Source organism: Leuciscus leuciscus (assembly GCF_965113295.1).
Source record: "Leuciscus leuciscus genome assembly, chromosome: 4".
In the NCBI taxonomy this organism is placed as follows: domain Eukaryota; kingdom Metazoa; phylum Chordata; class Actinopteri; order Cypriniformes; family Leuciscidae; genus Leuciscus; species Leuciscus leuciscus.
In genome coordinates, this window is record NC_138728.1 from 24,418,319 (window position 1) to 24,436,296 (window position 17,978).

The following is a 17,978-nucleotide window of genomic DNA, read 5'->3' on the forward strand; positions in this document are numbered from 1 at the left end:
TGATGTTAGTAGAAGTGGCTCCCTGTATGAGCGACGCCTACGGCATGACGTCAGGAAGAGCACGGGGTGTTACCGACGCGAGTCATGCGCACGCGTCGCGTCTCAGCTGACGGAAGTGCAGGGCGCTTGTGTTGTTGTGCTCAGGCTCGTGTCATGAACAGGGTTGCCGTGAGATGAGCGGTGTGATCGTGTCATGACCTCCGCGAGCATCATGGCAGCGCTCTCGGGACAGAGCGACGACCCCGCCGAACCGGACCAGTCCCTGCAGCACATGCTGAAGGCCATCGCGGACGAGCGCAACCGCCTGAGCGTCAAACAGGACCTCAGCGGACTGGGTCAGTAACGATACATTCAGCCGTGAACACTCACAGCCTCTCTGTCCTTCATGAACGCCGCAGACACGTCAGCAGAACTTGGTTTTCTCATGTTATCCAGGCGCGAAAACAGGCCGCGGTCATCAGCTTTTGTTTCAGCCGGTGGTCCTCTATCATATGACATCATTATTCACGAGGCGCGCCGCCGCGCTGTTGAGCCTGTGATGTCATAGTGCTGTCGTCTCACTCCAGCGTTCAATTCGACATCTATCTATCTATCTATCTATCTATCTATCTATCTATCTATCTATCTATCTATCTATCTATCTATCTATCTATCTATCTATCTATCTATCTATCTAATCACATTACAAGTCACTCATAGCGAACACCTGTTGAAAATGACATCACTCAGTGATGTGTGGTACTGTCTGTATACCAGATATTTATAACATTGCTTTGTGAAACTATATTGTGACTGATTGATTTCATTGACTGGTCCTTTGGCTTTTTCCGTTCTATTAACAACACAGCAAAAGGTTTTTGATGAACTCTTTGGCTGTTAGGTGCTTTTTCTGAAGGGAAGCTGCTCTCATATTACAGTGTCCTGTTCTCAGGGTCGTTCTAGTGATAACCAACTCGAGTCACGTGCAAATTCATCATCAAAGATCATACATAAACACATTAGAGTGACTCTGAATCATATAGATATTTCAGTTCACCTCACTCAACTAAGCCAAATTGCACAGAAGAAATTTTGATTTTCCATTTTTGATTATGGTCTTTGGACTCTCTCTCTCTCTCTCTCTCTCTCCCTGTCGTCTTTCTTTGATGTTTTGTCCCTGTTAAATATTTCATTCTCTGTGCGACACACTGTTAATGTTTTGCGTTTTGCACGGTCTTCACTTCTGCTTTTGTGAACATCTTCCTCTGGTTACAACTGGCACGTCTCATAAGGTGTTACATTTTTTTGGTAACACTTTACTGCACCGTTCACTTTGTTAACATTAGCTAATGCATTAAACTAAAAATGAACTTTTTATTATTCTTGTAGATTAATGTTAACTAACACATTATTTTTTCATTGTTATTTCATGTTTTGTTCATAAATAATGCATTAATGTTAATTTACACAACTTTAAATGTTTTTTTTTTTTTTTTTAGAAATGAGCAAATGCTGTAACCTACTCTATTAACTTAATTTCACCTTATTCTGAAATGTTAAAAATTCCCTCAATCCTGTTAGTTAAGCATAGCTACTAGGTGGATCACTTTCAGGATATGTTAATAAACCTGGGATTTTCTGTTCTTCACAGCATTACAAACTTTATCCAGCTGTGTTACCAGAGAAAGATATCATACTCTTGCTGGTTACTGGGGAAATAGCAGTAGATATTGCAACCTTATGCCGAGTTAACCTCAAATGTAGCCGTTTAAGCAATAGTTTAATAGAAAGAAGAAAGTCTAGGATGGCTTGAGTGTTAGTAAATCATGGGCAAATGAATGAGGCATTAATCTTGTAGATTCAGGTTGAGTGGTAGATCTTCAGGCAGAACTGAACATCTTCCTCTTTCTAAACGAGGATATGAGAGTCCAGGTCATACGATCATTTCTCTTTTTGGCAGCTTGAGATCCATGGAAGTAAATGTCATGTTAGGAGCCACTACTATAAAGCACTTTCCACTGGCAAGGTGCTGATGCCAGAGCTGGAACGGTTCCGGTTTTCACAACGACTCTGTCTGGACAAAACTAAATGGCTCATTAACAGCAATAAAGATGTCACTAGTGGACAACATCCAATGTGACGTGTTTAGCGGCTCCTGCCACTTTATATTCCTTGCTTGTCTGAAACTAAACCATTTTAGAGATATCTATTTTACATATATCGAAATATAATTGAATTGATTGCTAGTAATTTAATTTGTTATATATTTAACTTAAGGATGCTTCAGAAGAGGGAATTCAGTTACTTTTGATTACTTTTGAATAGGTTTTAAATATGTTTTCAAACCTTGTAAGACTCATATACAAAGTCTATATTCATTTCATCTTTTGAGAATTGATTGGATGCTGAAAGGCTTTTCATACCAGAATGAATCTTGGGGCCATTTACACGTCACCGTTTTCATTCAACTAAAAATGGAAAACTTTTTATGTGTTGTGGCCGTTCATTTACAAGACAATGATGTTTTGGGGACTGAAAATGCAAACTTTTGAAAACGAGTTCAAGTTATTGAAAACAGTAACGTTATCGTCTCTGTGTAAACTACAAAAACGCAAATTTGTGAAAACGGTGATGTCATGCGCATGCGTGTTACATGTCCAGTCTATAGGCACGTAGTGTTTCTTTACAAAGTGGCATGGCCAACTACTGGCCTGGCATGAATAATACAGCGTTTGTTGTCGTTTTGCGAATCAGTGCGAGCAGGGATCGTTTTGACAATGTTGTCATTTGTATACGAACCTTTTTGAAAACACAAATATCTACTTTTCTGTTTTTGGTACATTGTTGTTGTGTAAACGTACCCTAGAACTGAATGCAAATGACTAATTTACCATTGGTTAATAATATTATCTATGCAGTGAGAAAAGGAAAGTCATTTCAGAGGTGGAGCAACTTATTAAAATTATGGCATAAGATTATAAGCTTTAATCGATGTGTATTAAGTAAAGTACTTAAGTACTTAAGTAAAGTAAATGGGGTCAATTTTGATTTCATATTGACTGCAATATTGTCAGAACTGTTTGTCAAGTTTACACTAACATTCAATATCACCAATAACATCTGACAACAATGGCCATAATTTTTCTTAAGCTGAAATCCATATACAAAATTGAATTTTTTGCAGTCTGTCCACTTATTGTATATGTGTGTGTACTAAAAACAAACATACTGTGCATTTACTTTTTTCGGTGCATTTAAGTAAAAACATTTGTACTGGATTCTTGTTTCTTGTGACAGATTCTTGTTTTGTTTTGTTTTGTTTAGGGTGCTTCAAGGATGACCGTATAGTGTTCTGGACATGGATGTTCTCCACATACTTCATGGAGAAATGGGCACCCCGTCAGGACGATATGCTCTTCTATGTGCGTCGCAAGCTCTCGTATGTCAGTACAGACGAAACAGAAGGGAAAAAGGTGAGATGAACCTATTCATTGTCAATCAATTAATTGATCCAAATATTTCACACCTAATTAAAACATTTCATACATGACAACATAACAAACGGTAGTCATACATGTTTGGAAGGACATGAGTGTGAGTAAATGATTCAAGGGTTAGTTTACCCAAAAATTTAAATTATTCCATGATTTACTCGCTGTCAAGCCATCCTAGGTGTATATAACTATCTTATTTCAGACAAACACAATTGGAGATAAATAAAAAAATATCATGGCTCTTCCAAGCTTTATAATGGTAGTGAATGGGATCCAATATTTTGGAGCCCAAAAAAAGGGTATCCATCCATCATAAAAGTAATCTATGTGACTCCAGGGGGTTATTAAATGCCTTCTGAAGCAAAGCGATGGGTTTTTGTATGAAAAATGAACATATTTAGAATTTTATGAACTATAATGAATGACTGACTTCTGGCAACAGCCATACGTGCATTCTCGAGAGAGTGGCGTTCCTGCGCTTGACGTAGTGTAAGCTCCGGTGAGCATTCACCAAAATGAGGATTTTTTAAAAGAAAAATGTTGGAGGATTTCGATATAAGAGAAGAGGAGCTTGAGTTTGTTGTCCAGCTCTATTTGTCTGAACCGCGAGAGTTTCTCGCGGTTCATTAACCTAAGCTTCCGCTACTCCTACATCCTACGTCATACATCGCGTCAGAAGTTACTCTTTTGGCTTAAGTCGACTTGCATAGGCCGTCTGCTGGAAGCTAATTATTTTAACTAGCTAAGTTATAAATATAGATATTTTTCTTACAAAAATCATTGCTTCGCTTTAGAAGGCATTTATTAACCCCCTGGAGTCATATGGATTACTTTTATGATGGATGGATGCACGTTTTTGGGCTTTAAAATATTGGGTCCCATTCACTACCATTATAAAAGCTTGGAAGAAGCATGATATTTTTTTAATATAATTCAGATTGTGTTTGTCTGAAATAAGATACCTAGGATGGCTCGAAAGTGAGTAAATCATGGGATAATTTTCATTTTTGGGTGGACTGTCCTTTGAATTGTTATTTTTAGGTAAACTCTCTTTAACGCCCAGTATGTCCTGTCTCCTTTACTCTGTAAATCTTTCCTGTTTGGGAGAAGGTGATAAAGTAACAGAGTAAATAAATAAATTAAGTCACAAACATCTGTAGTAATTGCTGATATAACTGAGAAATTGCTTTATAATCAATCATCTGGGCATTATTTAAGATGAATGAGATGGAGAACTTCTCAGATGTGATTTTTGATGCAGTTGGCAAAGCTGATTTATGAAACGTAAAACTGTAGTTGGCATTTAAAAGCACCTGACAAGGCTAGACATAGATTGTCCGAGATGTTTAATCTTGCCTACATAAATAATGACATATTATGCCAATCAGAGATCACCAAAAAGTGAATGTTTTGATACCAAAAAGACAATTTTGAAATGTCCAAGCACTAACCAGACAGAGATTGCATAGAGAATCTGAAGTTGTTTAATTTGCTGTAACGATTACTTGCTTTGGTTTCAGGTGGAGGTGGAGGTTTACAGAAGAGACTCTAAAAAGCTGCCTGGACTCGGTGATCCCGACATCGATTGGGAAGAGAGCGTCTATCTCAATCTCATCCTGCAGAAAGTAAGCAAACCTCAATGATACGACGCCATCCGGGTTTATTTTTGCAATGTCAACAACTCAAATAAACCCAATATTTCTGCGTCATTGATGTTTTCATAATGCTGTTTTTGGTGTGGTTTTGCCTATGAAGTCTTTTTGTCCCACAGCTGGATTACGTGGTCACGTGTGCAGTTTGCACACGCTCAGATGCAGGAGACATCCACATCCACAAAAAGAAATCACAGGTAAGACAATATTTGTGCAGTTTGTGTATTGGGATATACAGAAAGGCAACAGGGGTGACAGTCTTAAAGGGATAGTTCACCCAAAAATGAAAATTCTGTCATCATTTACTCACCCTCAAGTTGTTTCAAACCTGTATGAATTTCTTTTTTCTGCTGAACACAAAAGAAGATATTTTGAAAAATGTCGGTAACCAAACAGTTGATGGACCCCATTGACTTCCATAGTGGGAAAAAAAAATACTATGGAAGTCAATGGGGTCCATCAACTGTTTGGTTACAGACATTTTTCAAAATATCTTCTTTTGTGTTCAGCAGAAAAAAGAAATTCATACAGGTTTGAAACAACTTGAGGGTGAGTAAATGATGACAGAATTTTCATTTTTGGGTGAACTATCCCTTTAAAGTTCAATTTGTCGTTTTTAGTCTAAGCTCAAGGTTAGGATACTAGATGGTGTTTATTATAAAAAAAGAATCTAATAAATGTTTCAATAGTCAGTTGTTTACAAAAAAAAAAAATCAAAGCAACAGGGTTAACAGTTGCTTTGATTTGAACATGGATCTCAGTCAACCCTATTACCTTCCAGCACTTAAGGTGGAATATGATGCTATTTTCTAAAAACATGTTCCAGATGAAAACACAGGCACAAAATAGACGTCTCCATGATGTATGTGTGCTATGAGGAAAACCGAACTAAACAAAGTGATAACCGAGACATTTACTAGTCCTTGAAGAATTTACTTCCTTAAAGGGTGATGACATGTCTGTCATAGTATTGAGCAAATAATCACTCAGCAGTGTTTTACCATTTAAATATTTCATATCTTTAATTAATTAATTACTTCTGCGTATATTCTAATGAAAACAGCGTTTTCAACTGTTTTCAATGAAAACATTTCAAATGTCAAAGTGTTTCAAATGTTTTCAATTAAACATCTTTATTTTACAGCAAGTGTTTGCCTCTCCAAGCAAACACCCAATGGACAGCAAAGGGGAAGAATCCAAAATGAGCTACCCCAACATCTTCTTCATGATTGACAACTTTGAGGAGGTAACTCTCAAATGTGCTGCTGGAGCAACGATGCTAGAACAAAACTGCTAGTGTACTGCAACATCATGAGGTTAATCAAAGGTGTGTGTCCTTTAGATAAGGAAATGAAGTACATTAGCTTTCAGGTCATATCGCAGTGATCGCTTTCTGAGGTGTGTACGAACAGGTTGGACAGGTTTATGTGATTTTGCTGATGTTGTTGACACTAGCACATAATTTTTTTCCGGCAGATTACACACACACAGATTAAGCCCTGTCTTAAAACAACAGTATTTATAAATCCAATCAAATGTTAGACAATACGTGTGTTGGCTGATGATCAGATTTTCTCATTCAGAAAAGGCTACAATCAGGTTTAGCACAAAAAGTTGTTTACCAAAGATTGTAATTTTCATTTCGGTTACGTCATACTGTAATATGTAAGGAAGTATATCTGTCAGGTGAGGTTTTGAGTCATAAATGCTCGAGGAGTGATTTGTACGATTGTCAGAACTTAAAATTAGTCTTAAATTAAGATCAATTTTGTTCTGTACTCCAAACTAGAATTTAATATCATCATATATAGAATCTGTAACAAGTGAAGTCAATAAAACCACACTGACATACATTAATACGAGATATAAAGAATGTAGATTTAAACTGAAACACTGAAATTGTGGACAAGAGCATTCATAAATGTCATATCGGACAGGTTTGCCAAACCAGTCATTCCAATTTCTTTTTTCATGAATTTTTATGTTTCATACTTAAAGCCACACTAAGTAGAAATTGTGTTTTTGTCAAACAGCGACCCCTAGAGTCGCGGTGGAATACTTGCACTGTCGTAAATATATTATATTATAACGTTTTTACATGATTGCAGCTAAATCACAAGTAAATAGTCTAGGCCTACTGTATAATTTAATTTGTGTTGTTTTTATTGGAATGTAAACATTACAAAATGCCAGATAACATCAATTAAGTTAAATGTACGTCGCATTATTTCATAACATTGGCTGTTATGATGTCATTAGACATGATTATTGCAATTTATCATAATAGTTTGCAAATTGTGCTCGTTTACACTATTTACAACCCCTACGTTAGGCTTATTTATGATAATTATGTGAGATATTGAAAGCTGTTCTCATGATAATCGCAGGAATCAACGTCAACAGCGTCTGATATCCCTCAGGACTACGTGATAAATACACCTCACAACACCTGAGTTCAGCTGGCAAACTAACTCGTGAGGCATAGCTATCTGATTTATCAAAACGATTCCATTTACACCTGGTCACATAAATGTATTTTTGCGAAACGGATTTAAATTCGATCTTCAATTCTCACGCTATATGCAGATTTAATGGAGTGCACGTCACCGAGATATGAGCTGCATTTTATAGATCATCAGCTAAAATTTCAAAATCAAAGACCGCAATAAGAGAGAGCAGTAACAGCCCTGGTAAGATCATTTCGTTTCTTTACTTTTAATGATGAAGATTGTGTGTTAAGCGTATGCGACTTACTTTTACTTTGATTTGCGATAGTTTGCACGTTGGCTTGATGCAGTTGCTCATCTGCGGTGATGCGTGTTCCAGCGCGTCGTCATATCTGGATATAACATATAGCCTATACAACGCTCTCACAGGTTTTTTTTTTTTTTCGCATTTTTGGGAGGAGTACAATTTACATATGTGGTTTCAACAACCATATGCATTTACACTTGTCCAGTTTCGTCTGGAATGCGTCTCAGATCTCCTCCTGATGTGGTTTGAGCGGTCGGATTCAAATCCGTCTCAAATGCGTTTCGGAGGGCATTTAAACCTGGACTTTTCACGATCGGATAGCTATCCGATCTGAGAAAATGCATGAAGTGGCCAGGTGTAAACAGCCCCCATGACAAAAACATACGCACGAAAGCCGAAAACAAACGCTGGTTGGCCTCTCACGTCCAAATTTGACGAAGTGGTGGGGGAAGTGACGTATGCCGTAAAGCAGTCGAATTTTGTAGTTATTTTTGTGCTCTGGTTACTACCCGAACCCCGAAGTTACATAGTGCCAGTAAAAGCGATACAGACCCTGTCAGGCTATGGCAGACGTGTCATTCAACCTATTGTAAGTTGATGTACCATCACAAGGATCTTGGAAATATATTATGAAGGTTGAAAAGTTACATAGTGTTGCTTTAAATGCCATTAAATAATCGAAGTGTTACAGTGTCATTTTAGGATTATTGATATATTATTATTATTTTTATTATGTTGAAATAATTTTTGAATTATTTGTAAATTTTCTCATTGTAGTTAATGTTTTAGTCACTTTGTAATAACTTTCATTAATAAATCATTAACAAACATTACATAATGCTTAACAGATCGTTAGTTTATATATATTCACATAGCTAGAAATATGAGATAATGTGCTTGTTAATGTTTACTAATGAACTTGTTCAAATACATAATGATTAGCAGATCATTATTTAATGTAAATTGAAATACTTTTAAAAGTAATTAAACTTTAAATTGATATAATCAAGCACTTTTTAAAAACCTCCAAAAGATTTTGACAGATGGTTTACAATGATTAAAAGCATCATTAATAAATCATTAAACATAAATCAAGAAACTTTATGTAATGCTTAAGGGATATATATTTAAATAGCTATAAGATAAAATGCGTATTAATGTTTAAATGATCTGTTAATCATTGTGTAATGTAAATAAAATGCTAACGTTAAACTTCAGTAAACTTCAATTTATTTATTAGCTAATGCACTTTTTTACATTTACAAATGTTGTGAAAAAATTAGTTTAATTAAGCATTGCACACACTCTTCATGTTAACATCATAGGTTAACATATTATTCATTAACTCATAACCACAGTCTGTAAAGGTCATACATTTGGTCTTTGTTTGTGGTGTGTGTGCAGACTTCTACTATTTACACATCTTTACAAATCATTTATTAATTATTTGGTCATGTTTTGCAGTAGCCGATCTAAAGTTGAAACTATTCGTTATTTGTAAATGTTTATAAATGTTTACTAATCATTTAGTACCTTTATGGACAGTCATCTCAATGGCAAAAGAGTCCGAAAAGACCCAAATTCACCCTTTTTACACATCTTTACAAATCATTTATAATTGTTTGTTCACCTTTTTGCAGTACCCAATCTAAAGTTGAAACTATTCAACATTTGTAAATGTTTATAAATGTTTACAATTAATCATTTAGTGCCTTTATTTGTATTGTACTTTTAGCTACTGTAACAATGTTTGTGTGAAGGGTGGTTGGTTAAGTTTTGCTTAATATTTACTTTAGACAACCCCCAACCCATACGTAATTTGGATGCAAAGCATGTTTTTATAGCCTCAAAACTTAGTATACTATATTCTTAAACAGGATATTCCTTGAATCATACATCAACAAGAAAAAACAAATACATTTATCAAGAAAATACTTGTTCATTTATCAAAACAATGCAACATAAGCAGTTTGAACCATGTTCCCTTAATCAAATTGACCCCTTTAAGCTAACTGTTTACCCCTTAACCCTCAAACCTGCCCATACCACCTAACCTGTACCAACCTTACCCATATATCACCTCAATATCAGCAAGAGTGTTTTGCAATAGAACATGAAATACAATAAGTACATTGTACCTAACAATTATTTTGATGGAAGTACACCTTAAAGACACTTCATAAATAAAGAAAATTCATTCTGTTGAACATCCGGATCACTCATAGCTACCAAACACCTTTTTGCATTTGTACATTTAAAAATCTCAACAAAAAAAAATCTCACGATAAAACGGCGTCTTTTCAGTTTCGAGTCAACTGGTAGCCTAGTTGTATCATTTCTTCCGATACTGCCCTCTGTAACTGGCAGGCGTGGTGTGGGAGCGGCCTCTGTAGGGCAGCGAAGCAAGTGCATTCTGGGAGTTGTTGTCTTTCATCCACATGAGCCAAAAATACATTTTCTGGCTTTTCTCAGTCTAGAAGGCACCAACTTCTAAAATAATTTCACATTTCTACTACATAAATGACCCAATTTAAATACACATTCATCTTTCCATTTGTGAAATATCCATTTAAGTTTACTGTAAAGCAAATGTACATTTTCTTATTTTGTACAAAGAATATATTTTGGACTCAAAGATTTGTTGATTTCCAAATTTGAAGTTGATATGTCTCAGAAATGGAGCCCACTAAAATGTCCAATTTCAAAATGGTTTCACAGGATGAATTTTTTAGTGTTTTAAGCTTTGGAATGATACCTAATTTATGATGAATACGAACATATTAAGTAACAGCCTGAATAATTAGTCCGTCTGAATGAGCAGTGGTGTAATTGTCCTGATTGGCTGTGATTGGTGTGTGTATTCTGGGCAGGTTTTCAACGACATGACTGTTGGGGAAGGTGAGATGGTCTGTGTGGAGCTGGTGGCCAGTGACAAAAGCAACACATTCCAGGGCGTCATCTTCCAGGGCTCCATCCGCTACGAGGCCCTCAAGAAAGTCTATGACAACCGGGTACGCTTCCATGTGTGCGTGTCCAACGTTTTCATTATCTCGTATATGCTTCATGTGTGTATTTTATGGTATGTCTTGCCTTGATAGGTAAGTGTGGCCGCTAAGATGGCCCAGCGGATGTCATTCGGCTTCTACAAGTACAACAACATGGAGTTTGTGCGTATGAAGGGTCCTCAGGGGAAAGGTCACGCTGAGATGGCCGTGAGTCGAGTGCCCACTGGAGACACCTCACCCTGTGGAACTGAAGAGGACCAAGACTCCCCCATCCACGAGAGGGTCGGTTCAACTCTGTTTCTCTTTGCAATTCATCAGTCATAATATGCTGCAATTTAAATGACTACACAAATACTGAGTTCACATTTGTTCCCTGCTTTGAAAATATATGTGACTGTGCTCTGTGGTTTCACAGTTTCAAAGCTTTTAAAAACGCAATGTAGATTCATATACACTATATTGACAAAAGTATGCAATGATGGTAAAAACGAAGTGATACTTTTAAATATTAAATTAAAATCGCCAGTAGGTTGCGGTAAGTCACTGTCTTTATTAGTGAGTTGTGGATTCATTCATTCATTCATTAACAAAGTAAGTTGATATATATGAACAGGTCATTGAATCTCACGATTCGTTCAAAGCCACAGATTGGTTCACGAATCACCGCTGTGTGCTGCAGTTCTGCTATGGCTTTCTTTGCAAAATAGAGCAATAAGCCTACTGACAAATACTGTTTTAAATGTAGTACATCACTTAATGTTACCCTTCTGTTACATTAGAAGTTGTACTGTTTGTTGAACTGTTGTATAAAATCAATGTCACATTTGAAATCGTGTGGATATTCAGGAAACATTGCATTCTTGCTCGTATAATATGATTAACATTAAAAACACTGCTGGATATCAGCCTGCATTTTGATCGCAGATTTAGTCGCACAGATAGTGCAAGCAGCTCGTGGCAGAACACAGACCGTCTGAATGACACTTTAATTTAAGTAGAAAATCTCAAATGAAGATCGCTGAACTCCAGCTTACTTGTCAGTGTTTTCAGATCATCCGCGCTTCTTCAGCAGTGTAGAGAGCGCGCGCATGGTTGCCAGATACTATTGAAAAAAAACGGGTAGAAAACGTGTGCTTTTAACAGAAAAGCTCTGACTGGGGGTTTAATTATTAAAATCTGGCAACCGTAAGCCTGAACGCTCGTAAAAACAGTCATATAACATATGTTGTCGTCTCCTTTATTGGACACAAACAAGTGGTTTTGGTCAAGTTTAAATTTTTTTTAAACACATTTCAGTCTCGTCTTTTTTTGTCACGGTCACAGTTATCGTTTTATGACGTGGGTGTCGTCTCTCATCGTCTTGTCTTAGTCAGGGAAAAAAAGGTCGTCAACAAACATTTTTCGTCATAGTTTTCGTTAACGAAATTAACACTGCTCAGGAGCTCAGTGAATTCAAGCGTGGCACTGTGATAGGTTGCCACCGGCGCAATAAGTCCATTTGTGAAATTTCCTCACTACTATATATTCCATGGTCAACTGTTAGTGGTATTATAACAAAGTGTAATTATAACAAGCAATTGTGAACAGCACATAAAATCACAGAGCAGGGTCAGCGCATGCTGAGGCGCACAGTACGCAGAAGTCAATAGGTACAGACCTCCAAACTTCATGTGGCCTTCAGATTGGCTTAAGAACAGTGCGTAGAGAGCTTCATGGAATGGGTTTCCATGGCTGAGTCACAAGTGCAATGCAAAGCATCGGATGCAGTGGTGTAAAGCAGCCGTTGGACTCTAGAAGTGGAGACGTGTTCTCTGGAGTGAACGTTTGCCAGGAGAACGGTACTTGCCTGACTGCATTTTGCCAAGTGTAAAGTTTGGTGGAGGGGGGGGTTGTGGTGTGGGGTTGTTTTTCAGGGTTTTTTGGCTTGGCTCCTTAGTTCCAGTGAAAGGAACTCTTAATGCTTCAGCATACCAAGGCATTTTGGACAATTTCATGCTCCCAACTTAGTGGGAACAGTTTGGGGATGGCCCCTTCCTGTTCCACATGACTGCGCACCAGTGCACAAAGCAAGGTCCATAAAGACATGGATGAGCGAGTTTGGTGTGGAGGAACTTGACTGGTCTGCATTTAGTCAAGTCAAGTCAAACTCAAATTGAAGCGTAAAGTTGACCTCAACCCGATAGAACACCTTCGGGATGAATTAGAGCGGAGACTGCGAGCCAAGCCTTCTCGTCCAACATCAGTGCCTGACTTCACAAATGCGCTTCTAGAAGAATGGTAAATAATTCCCATAAACACTCCTAAACCTTGTGGAAAGCCTTCCCAGAAGAGTTGAAGTTGTTATAGCTGCAAAGGGTGGGCCATGCTGTGCTAGACTATCATCAGCCTCTTTCACACAGCAATCCCGGTAAATTACCGTAAAATTATCAGAATGATTTTTCTGCTAAATACAGAAATGCGCTGTTCACACAAGCAACGGCATTCTGTCTTTTTACTAGTAAGATACCATTCACACAAGGGATGCACCAATACCAGGCCCGATACTGCACTTCTATACTCGTACTCATTAAAGTGCTCCGGAACCAACTACAGAGACCACCCAGTGTATAAAGTACAGTGCTTGTGACATAGAAACACAGACAACAGACCAAACGGAGAGCACAATGGGTATATAAGAGAAGGATGTCTATGAAGTAAATGTATTGAATTAATAGAACGTTAAACAAACTAAATATTTATGCCTATATAGCTGCTGTGCACAAGCTGATTGGAGTGAATTGAGCGTGCAGCGGCAGCACATCCCTTTTTCATAGACATCGAGAGAGAGAGAGACTTCTGTTGTATGCTCTTTATTGCTGATTGTTCACTCAGCACATATGCATCATTTGTGCAACTAAAAACATGAACTGTTACATGATTTATGAATAAGAAGTGGTACCCTACATTATTATAGGAAGGCGGTACAGTAATCACATGATGTTTTAAAAAGTTGTTCTATGTGTAAACATCCCAGGAGGCAGTGCTCAAATAGACTATTAAATCGAGTTCAAAATATTGTCAAATTATAGGCAAGTATCCTTGTGAAACATAGTCAGTTATGTCTTAAGTGAACGTAAACAGTTTTGTAACAGTATGTTGGATAACTACAGCTCTTAAAGTGACAGCAGCCTAATAAACCTATTGCTGTCTTTGTCCTCAATGCTAATCTAACAACAAAAGACAAAAAGAAGTTCACTCACTGATAGGGTTGCAAAGGGGCGGAAAATTTCCGGTAAATTTCCGGAAAGTTTCCGGTAAATTTCCATGGGAAGTTAAGCTGGGGAATTTTGGAAATATTCATTACCACGGCAACCGCTTGCGCGTCCACTCTGAAAGTAACTGTACACATAAGAGACGGATAGATACATTATTTAAGGTTATTTCTATTCGTTAGAATATTGATATATGAACTTGTTGTCAAGTAAGCCCCGTTGTGAGCAAGAGCAAAGGCTCTCTAAACGTTCAGTGTGCTGCACTGCTCTAGTTGATTTCTGCGCCTTCCCCCCAAAAAATATCATGTTAATTTTGAAAACATAGGCTAATTCCTTTTTGTGGATCCTCTTGGTCTTTCTTCATGTTTCTTTGACAAATATCAGTGTCTCAGTCTCACGCACGCTGCACGCGAGTTAACCACACCAACTTATTTACATGTTGCGGTATGCACGGAATAAAAAAATCTGTTACGGTTGACATTTTCTTCCGTGGTAACGATATATACCATCATACCGCCCAGCCCTACTTATGTGGTAAATAGTTATGCTAGCTTATTTATCATCTAACTTATCAGCTTGCTATCTACTAGATGAATACATTTGTATGTGATATTTGGAATTTAAACATTTAATAAATATATTTCCCCATAATATCATCAAAACTTACTTCACTTTGTTTAGTCCACAGGCTCAAATGTGTGCCTTCAATAGTCTTGTGCTTTGGGCTTCTGTACATGTGATGGAGGCATGCACAGTGCCAGTAGGGGGTGTGGTCTCAATAGCCATGCAGTAAGCAGTGTGCTATGTGCATGTGATTGAGGAATGGCATGGATATTCAAGTGTATTTGAATGGCATCTGTTTGTTTTATTCAAGATTATGCTAAAATATACTTTCCTCAACTATATTTAAGTTCCCTATGAAGAGCCAACCTTCAAATTTGAAAATTCCCAGTTTATTCCTGTTTATTCCCATAAATTCCTGTTAATTCCCTTAAATTCCCATTCATTCCCATGGAAAGTTTCCATCTTTGAAAATGCCCAAAATTTTGCAACCCTACTCACTGATCTTTACTGGTTGAGCCCTGCTGGAGCAGCTCTAAATATTCACTGTGCTATTAAATTAAAGATAAATTAGGCAAAATATAGTCCCACATTTACTATAGTACAATAAGCTCTGACAGAGCTTTATGATTGGTTGTGGTTGAGGAGATTCTCCTGAGTGCTGAGAAAAGCACTATATAAATGTAATGAATGAATGAATTGGCCCAAAGCAGACTTCTTATGTCAACGCATCACCTTTATTCTTTGTTGACACAGCATCATACCAGTAGTTTACTAGTAATGTTACATTTTCTCATCATTTAAAGGTAATTTACCAGTAAACACTGTATGTGTGAAATAGGCTATTGTCTCAAACATCATGTGATATAAATCAATATTAAAAACCCAGATTTTGAAAATACAGTAGCCCAAAAATTCCCTAAATTAACTAGTCCTCTTAAAAAATACCAAATGCTAACATTATTATTTTCCATAACGTGGAACACATTGCATAACTGATGATAACATAGGTTTGTGTTAAACAACCCTTTAAAAAAAGTGTTCCAACTTTGATTTTCATTGGGGCATCAATTTAGCACATTAATTTAGTACACACACAAAAAAAAAAAAAAAAAAAAATGAATCAATCAAATCTTGTATCATGTAATTAATTCATGTGCATTTTTAAAAGAATTGACAGTCCTGTTTTCCTTCTAGGTGACATCATTCAGCACTCCCCCTACCCCAGAGAGAAACAGACCCTCCTTCTTCTCACCGTCACTTCGCCGGAAAGTGCCCCGAAACCGAAACGCTGAGATGAAGAAATCGCACTCGGCCAACGACAGTGAGGAGTTTTTCAGAGAGGAGGATGATGAAGGTACACAAACACATTGGAACAGTAGTGACATTAAACAACAGTGAACCGTTTTAGTGCTGTATCTTATAGATTTGTATTTTTTAAACTATTTTAAAACAATTCTTTTGACTTTTTTTAGAGGTCAAATTAGCTATATGTATTCTAATTATAAAATGACAAGTTTCCAGCATCTATCTATGTTCTGATCTATTGACGATCTCCTGCAGTCTTAAACTGCGAATTACTGAGCCAAAGAATCGAAGTAGCTCTGCGATTGGTCAAAACACACAGTATTCTGATTACCTCTAATTTTGCTTTGTTTTTTTACCTTAATTTATATTGCGCTTTTAACAATACAAATTGTTTCAAAGCAGCTTTACAGTGATAATAGGAAATTACAGTAACAGAGATTGTTTTGGCTTTACAGCAGCTCTAGAATAAAGTTATTGTCCAGCTAAAGTTACTTTTGATTGATTGATTCACTTCCGTTGCAAAGATCATTAGTTATTTACTTAGGGGCCATTTACAGGACAAGGAAACCTGAAACAATAAATTTTTAATATAGCCGCAAGCTGCGATTTATCAGGGTCCAAGCACCAATAGCTCATTTAGACAATTACGTAATATAGCTGCCATGTGTCTCTAGATAATGTGTGTTTGTCCTGCAAAGACAGCGGTGTAGAATCGACAGTCTGGAATCTCCACTAATACTATCCAGTTACTTACAAACTGAAAATGAAAGAAAAGAAAAAAGAAAATGAGGACATATTCAGCCATTTAAATGATCAGAAAGAGATAATAATTAAAAGCATTTCTTAACCAGTGGCTTCCTCTTGTGGACAACATTAGTGTTAAAGGATTAGTTCACTTTCAAAAAATGTTTTGCTGATAATTCACTCATTAATAAATGTATTCTTTCTTCAGTCAAAAAGAAATTAAGGTTTTTGAGGAAAACATTCCAGGATTTTTCTACACAGAATGGACTTCAATGGCAACCAACTATTCCAATGTTCAAAGAAGGTTCAAATGTCCGTTTCAATGCAGCTTCAAAGTCTTTACACGATCCCAGTCGAGAAATAAGGGTCTTATCTAGCGAAACGATCGGTCATTTTCTAAAATGGCTAAAGAATTGAAGTCTGTCAGGTAAAAGAAGAGCTTATTGATGCAGTTCAGTCCGTCTGATATTTTATTCCAACCGTTACTCCTGATCGGAGGCTGCCGTAAATGTTTAGTTTATACGTAGAGTTACGCTGCAACTAAGTTTAATGGTGCAACGCAAAAATATTTAGAAGTGCGTAAGTGTCCATTTACGCCAAAACTAGGCTAAGTTGTAACTTACCATTAAGTTGGTTCAAACGGCCCCTTGTTGTCTATGTGTATCAAGTTTTGTTAAGTTTGGACTTTGCGTAAATATATATTGATCAATAAAATGGATAGATCAATTTGTGCAAATGGATGTCGCCGGGACAATTCATTAACATATCTTTACAACATTTTCACGGTGGAAATTAAACTGGCAAAAAGAAAAAATTGTAGATTTTAGTATCTAGCCCACACGGCTAGAATCTAGCCCACACGGTTCTGGAGTTAAAATAATTAAAACGGTTAGGTTGTCAGGCTTTCCATCCCAAGTAAAATGTAAGGTTCTTTTCTCTCTCCTCAGACCTGTGCAACACTACAAACCTGCGCTCCCGCTCTCTATCAGGGACGGGCCGCTCGCTGGTGGGTTCTTGGCTCAAGCTGAACAGAAAAGAGGAGTATTTTCTGCTGTATTCTCATCTCACCTATGTGACTCTTCCTTTGCATCGTATCACCACAGGTACAGCACACCTGCCCTCCATACAAATGGCAAGCCGTTTTAGCTTAAAATGTAGAGTAAGATCTCTATAATTGGAATTATTTCTAGTAAGAATGCAGTCGAAGAGCTCTGTAAAGGCTTTCTTTCT

General features: G+C 37.1%; 1 protein-coding gene and 1 long non-coding RNA gene across 2 annotated transcripts in view; one reads left to right on the forward strand and one right to left on the reverse strand.

Annotated features, from left to right (window-relative positions):
• LOC309497232 overlaps window positions 1–17,978 on the reverse strand; it is a 62,744-nt gene that overhangs the window by 5,283 nt on the left and 39,483 nt on the right. The gene's annotated exons all lie outside the window — the stretch shown is intronic.
• Window positions 1–17,978, forward strand: part of kiaa0930 — a 25,172-nt gene continuing 7,194 nt past the window's right edge. Inside the window, exons 1-9 of the mRNA XM_082167445.1 lie at window positions 1–335; window positions 3,304–3,452; window positions 4,994–5,098; window positions 5,245–5,322; window positions 6,270–6,371; window positions 10,750–10,890; window positions 10,978–11,166; window positions 15,894–16,053; window positions 17,696–17,851. Of these exons, the coding sequence (XP_082023571.1) occupies window positions 194–335; window positions 3,304–3,452; window positions 4,994–5,098; window positions 5,245–5,322; window positions 6,270–6,371; window positions 10,750–10,890; window positions 10,978–11,166; window positions 15,894–16,053; window positions 17,696–17,851 (1,222 nt within the window). The 5' untranslated portion in view covers window positions 1–193. The remainder of the gene's footprint in view (window positions 336–3,303; window positions 3,453–4,993; window positions 5,099–5,244; window positions 5,323–6,269; window positions 6,372–10,749; window positions 10,891–10,977; window positions 11,167–15,893; window positions 16,054–17,695; window positions 17,852–17,978) is intronic.